Source organism: Myzus persicae, unplaced genomic scaffold, assembly GCF_001856785.1.
Source record: "Myzus persicae strain clone G006 unplaced genomic scaffold, MPER_G0061.0, whole genome shotgun sequence".
Classification (NCBI taxonomy): Eukaryota; Metazoa; Arthropoda; class Insecta; order Hemiptera; family Aphididae; genus Myzus; species Myzus persicae.
Window position 1 is genome coordinate 290,738 of NW_019103267.1, and position 6,762 is coordinate 297,499.

General features: G+C 28.8%; 1 protein-coding gene across 1 annotated transcript; it reads right to left on the reverse strand.

Moving 5' to 3' along the window:
• Window positions 1-51: 51 nt before the first annotated feature.
• Window positions 52-3,875, reverse strand: LOC111034114 (CWF19-like protein 2). The gene is made up of 9 exons (XM_022315155.1): window positions 3,485-3,875; window positions 3,190-3,402; window positions 2,327-3,112; window positions 1,887-2,153; window positions 1,731-1,796; window positions 1,433-1,627; window positions 1,254-1,370; window positions 833-1,171; window positions 52-269 (listed from the first exon to the last, which is right to left on the reverse strand). Exons 1-9 carry the CDS (start codon window positions 3,542-3,544, stop codon window positions 135-137), a joined length of 2,178 nt encoding a protein of 725 aa, XP_022170847.1. The 5' UTR covers window positions 3,545-3,875; the 3' UTR covers window positions 52-134.
• Window positions 3,876-6,762: the final 2,887 nt, after the last annotated feature.

Here is a 6,762-nt window from a genome sequence, read left to right on the forward strand (position 1 = left end):
AATTAAATATAAAAATAACTCATAACAAAACATTATTTTCTTTGTACTATCTTTACGGTAAGAAAAAAAAATATAATTTGTTTTCAATTTTTAAGACTACATTACAATTTATTCTCATGTATTTAGTACAATCATTAAGTTTTGGTAAAATTATAATCTTTCCATATTTCTAGAAATTTTGTAGTTTTCTGCAACTGTTCTTCAATTGGTTCTTTTTGCCTTTTTCGCCATGCATTGTGATCTAAATCCATCATTCCACCAATAATTTCCTATACAGATTTAGTATAACTTCAATATCAAATAATATAAAATAAACTAAGTCCATTCAAAATATAGTATAAATTAATTGATAGTATATTCAGAAATAAAGTTTCAAGAAAGCATATTTAGCTACACACTAAATCTAAAACTTGTTCATCTCAAGTTGACTAAGTAATAAATAGTAATAACTAATAAGTACAGCTAATAAATATTAATTTAATACACAAATACCTCATTAATACATTAGTGCATATGAACATTGTTTTTCTATTTCTATAAATATCTACCTTTTAACTTTCAGCTATGGCTTTCGAATTTAAGTTCAATTTTTTTTCTATTATAAGTATGCCTTACCCATTCCATCATAGCTAACTAATTTTGTGCGGTCTTTAGTTATTGGATATCTGATTTTAATATTTAGTATTGAACATCACAAACTATACAGAGTGATTATTTTTATTGATGTATTTAAGTTATTATTTAAAAAATGTTTAGAATTTTAAGTGTTATGAATATTGGACTTTTTTCTAGATACTTTATATTGTTCTATTTCTCAATTTAATTAGCTTACCTCAGCAAAGTTGTTAGGGAAAACTTTTTCATCTTCTATGACATGAGCATATCCACCTTGCATTCCAAAATCAACAGCAAAATAGGGTAAACTTTTGGGAACAGCTCTACGTACATCTTTAGTACTCAAGTCCACGACTTTTACATTAATAGCCCATTCCGTCTCGCATTCTAAGATGGCCTTCTTAAAATATATTGGAGCAGTGTCGCCAATTTCAATTGGCACAGGCACACAGTTCCATGTCATATGAGGCATATTGTTTAGTCGCATTGCACTTTCAAAAAATATTACATCTTCATCTTGATCTTTAAACATGGTAGTCAATACTTTTCGAAATACCTATTATAATAAATCATTTTTATTCATTATAACAGATGATTTTGCATTTTATTAACAACAATGGTAAATTATAATGCTATACCTGCATTTCAGTCCAAACATCTTCGTCAATATCAGTTGCACAAGCATAGTGGTATATTGGTACAATTAAACAGTGTCCTTCCGTCAAGGATTTGTAAGATGGCAAGCACAGATAGCACTATTAAATATTAATATACAAATTAAAAATCAAACTTCAACATAAATATGTTACAAATTTACCTTTTCTCCTTTGGCGATAAATAAGTGTTTCAACATTTCTTCACTATCAAAGCAGTAACGACAAGAGTTTAAAATTTTTTCTGTACGTTTATGCTCCCCGATAGCTCGTTTAATTTCCCTCTCAGATGCCTTAGCAGATCGTTTTTCTGATGCACGATCTACAAATACATCATCTTCATCATCTCTAGCATTAACCTAAAAGTATAATTATATAATATGAAATCATCAAATGTCAAATTATTCTATAAACTTTTCAATCAGTTTATTTGAATTACTATAAAAATAATAAAATATTAACCTTCCTCGATAGATTTACGAACTCCATATTACTATCTTCTGCTGTAGTAGTAATTTCTTTTTCAAACTAAAATAGTATATAGTTAAAGTTTAAGAACAAATAAATTTTATAAGATTAAAGTTTTTGTTTTAGTTTTCTATTTTATTAAAAACTCACCATAGATTTTAATGAATATTTATCATCGTCGTCAAAGTATCTTACTCTTTTACCATCTTCATGTGTCAATACTTTTTCTCGTTTTTTCTTCCTACCATCATTTTTATCAACTTGTGCTTGTTTAACAGGATAACTGTAACCTTTAGATGAAGTCCTAGTAAGTAATACAAAATCATCTTTTTGTTTTGTTTTGTTTGTGGTGTAATTCTGTTTTGAAGTATGTTCTCGAGCTAATTCTAATTTTTGCTTAAGTTCTTCAGCCAATTTCTATAAATAAAAATTATAATCAATTGTTTAAAGTGTATCATATTAAAATGTATATTAAATGTGTATCTAGTCAGAAAACAAATCTTTAATTATTATTAACCTATAATTTATTCAGTACATTAAAAATCTAAAAAGAAGAATTGTTTTCAATTTTTAGAAAATATTTTGCTTACTTTATTTCCCATTATTTCTGCTTTTATTTGTTTTGCAGCAAGTGCATTTAATTCAGACTCAGTTAAAGGGGTTTCAACACTTTCTTTGTGTTCTTTAGTTTTGTCATTATTATCTGAATATTTTTTTGGCAATGTCTTTTCTTCATATTTTTCATCATCTGATGTGTATTTTTCTTCGTTGTCAGAGTATTTGTCATATTTACTTTTTCTATCTTTTTTATGGTCATATTCTCTTGAATATTTATCTCTGGTACTTTTTCTTTCATCTTCATGTTCTCTGTAGCGCTTATCTTTATCTCCTTTACTTTCATTATTATATTCTTTATGTTGCCTGTTTCTTTCTTCATCATAATCTCTATGGCGTCTATCTCTTTCATCAAATTCTCTATGGTGTTTATTTCTTTCTTCTTTTCTTTCATCAAATTCTCTATGGTGTTTGTCTCTTTCTTCTTTTCTTTCATCAAATTCTCTATGGTGTTTATCTCTTTCTTCTTTTCTTTCATCAAATTCTCTAGGCCGTTTATATCTCTCTTCATTATCTCGTTTTGATGCAGTATATTTGTTATCATTTACATTATCTCTGCGGTCGTGTTTTTTCCAAGATTGACGACCATAAGAAGGTTTTGAATAACTAGTATGCTGGTGGCTTTTATAGTGATGATAATCATCATCATCGTCTACTTTAGGCTTGAGGAAACCTTTATGGCCACTTAATGGCTTTGGTGGTGGAAGACCAGTTCCTCCATTTTTCCAGTATGGATTTAGTTCTCGTTCTGATTGACCTGGCTAAAAATAATATTAATAAAATAAATATAGGTACCTAGAGACAATAACAAATATGAATAGTGAAAATGTTAATATACCTTAATCATTCTAGCTTTGGCTTCTTCTAGCTCTTTGCTTTTTGTACTGACTTTTTTTTCAATTTCAGAGGATGTATTGCATACAAAATCCATCCAATTATCAGGTTCTTCTTTCGGTGCAGCAAATGATGTGGAAGTAGACAATGCATCTTTATGGTGTTTCTCAACCCATTGATCATCATTTGATGTTGAACTACTGGATGATGAAGATCTCTAAATAGTTTAAAATAAGTTAATATGGTCAAATAATATTTGATGAATCAAATGTTTTAATTCTTATAAGAATATTACTCACATGTTTTTTTTTTTTGTGAGTCGATTTTTTGTGTTCCTTTTTATGCGATTTTTTCCCCATCCTGAAGATTGCTGGCAACTAAAATATCGTTTATCTCTAACTCCCGGCGTTTATTTTCTTGTCGTTCAATGTCCTTTACGACACCTTCGTGCAACTTATTCAAATCGTCTTGTTGTTGGTAGTGAACGAAGCCAATGATACCCACAGACGTGAAACAAGATAGTCCAAATACTATTTTAGACGTAGTTGACATATTATTAAAACGGACAGAGTAAACAGATATTTTAAACGGGCGTTAAGTTCGAGCATAGAATAATTCGATAATGGTTCCGTAGTTCCAGCCAGCGCCCAGCAGCTACATCCAAATTGGCAAACGATGATCATTTATTGAAAATGATTATCAACAATCGTTTGTTTTGATCATGATAACGGTTATCAGACAACATTATTTTGATTCATGGCAGACATGAGGGATAAAGCTGAGCTGCTGAGCCGATGAGGAGGCCTTACTCTTCTTCGAGTATATTTTTTATTACCTTTAAATCCTAGCCCTAATAAACCATTACTATCTTCCAATATAACTTAATTTTGTTCTATTCAATATTTTTCGTTTTGTTATCAAATAAAATAATTAATTTTTTTTGTTGAAAATTAAAAATAAATAATCGTCAATTCATTGGATTTTCATAAAATGGATAACTCCGTGCATCATACAAATACAATTTTAATTCTTTTTAAGCTATTACCTATACGTTTTTTTTAACCTGTTTTCGATGTAAAAAAGCACTTGAATATCTAATATAAAGTTCTCTATGAATTGTTATACCTAATAAAAGTTTAAAAATATTTAAGATTTTACATTAGGTAGGTACAACGATATTTTTTTTAGGAATATAGAACTAAAGTGTTGACAAAATTCGTGAAAATCACGAACATTTACAAAACATTTTGTGGTTTTAGTAGTATGAAATTCTTAATTTGGAAAACAAGGTGAAAACCCTAAGTAAGTAGTTCATGGTGTAACCAAAAAATACACGAACCCAGTTTTTTTTTAACAAATATTTTAAGTTTATATTTCAATATTTGAGCGAAATTTGATATATTTGAATGAAAAATTACAATTTTAGTTATTTATTATTGTAATTTAAAAATATTATTCGTGGGTAATTGCAAGTATATGAATTATAATTTTCAACACATATCTTCACACGAGCTGACAAGCAATGAGATATTCACTGAAGCCCATTATTGTGTTAAAATAAATACAAATATAAATACTTGCACTCCTAGTACGAAAAAAAGAAAAAAAATCTTGTTAAGTAACAGTATTTTTACTAATAAGCCGAAAATATACATCGTGAGTGTTGATAATGTTATGGAACATAAAAAAATATATAAAAATAATAATATTTGAAAAAATATATTTTTAATACAATTTAGTATGGTAATAATTGTTGACATAATGTGGTCTTTTTGGCCAAAAAAAGTGACCTTTTCCAATTTATTTAGAAAAAAAATTATAAACTATTACCATAAAAATGCCAAATGCTTAAAGTCGGCAGGTAATAGTTAACCTTAAGTCTTAACTACAAAAAAAAAACTCCCGGCAAGACACTAAAAGTTGTATAGGGGATTGACACGGCCGGATGGCGAGGTGAGTTTGTACTCAATGGCTACTGGTCACCTCCATACGTAACCACGACCGTCCCGCGGTCATAAGGAAATTTTTATTTTTTTTTTTAAATTAAGGTCCATTAATAATTTTACTGTGCCAAAAACTTGAAAATTTAATAAAAGTTAAGTTTTTATTAGTGGAAATTAAAAAAAATGTTGAGAGTAAATCCACAATATATTTTTCATGAGCCTCTGAGTTAAAATGTTGACACGATTTTTTATGTACAACCAATTAAAGTTCAAATTTTGCAAATTATTGAACACATCTTTTACAGCGTCCCATCAAGACACCATCTGTGTACGTAGATCAGTACCCACTTGCCCACTTTTGCACAAAATATAGTCAGGGGGGGGGGAACACTATCCTACGATTTATCTTAAAAGTTATAAATATATATATATCGTCCCCCCGTGTAAAAATTCCCGTCCATCCCACTGTTACGAAGCACTTAAGTAGTATAGGTGTATCGGTAGTATATAAATAAATAAATAATACATATTATTATAATGATTAATATTGTCAACATTATTAAACGGGTAAATATTTAAATAATACAAACTTAATAACGTCACCATAGCCATACCACATATTAAGCTGTTTTGGATAACTTTTAAAAGTACTGCCAACGTATATCAACGTATATGTATGTTATTAATTTATTATCGTGATCATTAACCATTAAAAAGGGTTGGTCCCGTTTTTTATTAATTATAATCTTATACATAACTTCATGCATTTCAATTACAGTTTTTGGTAAATTAGGGTTGGACAGTTTTTCGGATATTTCACATTTTTCTATTAATAAGAGATTAGAGGTTAGGATTGTATCTAAATACGAAATCATAAATGTACCCACCTATTCTTTTTGTAGCTCAGAATGTATGGTTTGAAATATTATCTACAACAGGTTTTATTTTCAGACCATGGGTAATTTTTGTTGTGGGATAGTAGACAAATATTCTAATGCTATACTGTGGAAAGAATCCCGTATTTATGCAGAATCTCTCTTACACATTACTCAGTAGACTTGTAGGTGGATCATAAGTGTCAACCCAGAAGTTGTAAAATCGTCTTTGTTCTTGTAACTTTAAAATGTAATGTAAGATCCCATATAAGTTGTTCTTTTAAAATTATTAAAAATATGTGACATGCACTATTTTTTTTAGTAATTGTTTTTTAACAGATGTAACATTTGAAAAAAACTGATACTCTCCAAAGTAATATTTAATTTAAATAAAAAATAAGTTTTTTTTAAGGGTACACTCTCTTCTCAAATTGTTGTATTTTTAGGCTTCAACAAATATTATTACACAAATATTCAATATTAATGTTAAGTTGTATCGCCACTCATTAATGATATAAATAAATTAAGATTTGTTGAAACACCCAAGGTAAGAGGGACCACACACGAATATATTATTAAGACAGTATTGCACACGGCATACGTGGCATGATATATTAATTACTATTAATAAGTGTCACAAGGAAAAGTTGATAAAAGAACTGTTGCGAATACTTAAGTGGGACCACCTTGTGAAAGGCCATGTAATCTGACTGTTTGTCTAGTATATAAGGGCTCTCCATCAGAGAGACAAGACACATT

Coding starts and splice junctions, on each gene's coding strand:
- LOC111034114 (XM_022315155.1), bottom strand. CDS start 3,544: ATGGGGAAAAAATCGCATAAAAAGGAACACAAAAAATCGACTCACAAA. Junction 3,113..3,189: donor CCAAAGCTAGAATGATTAAG/GTATATTAACAT, acceptor TATTATTTTTAG/CCAGGTCAATCAGAACGAGA. Junction 1,371..1,432: donor TTATCGCCAAAGGAGAAAAG/GTAAATTTGTAA, acceptor AATATTTAATAG/TGCTATCTGTGCTTGCCATC.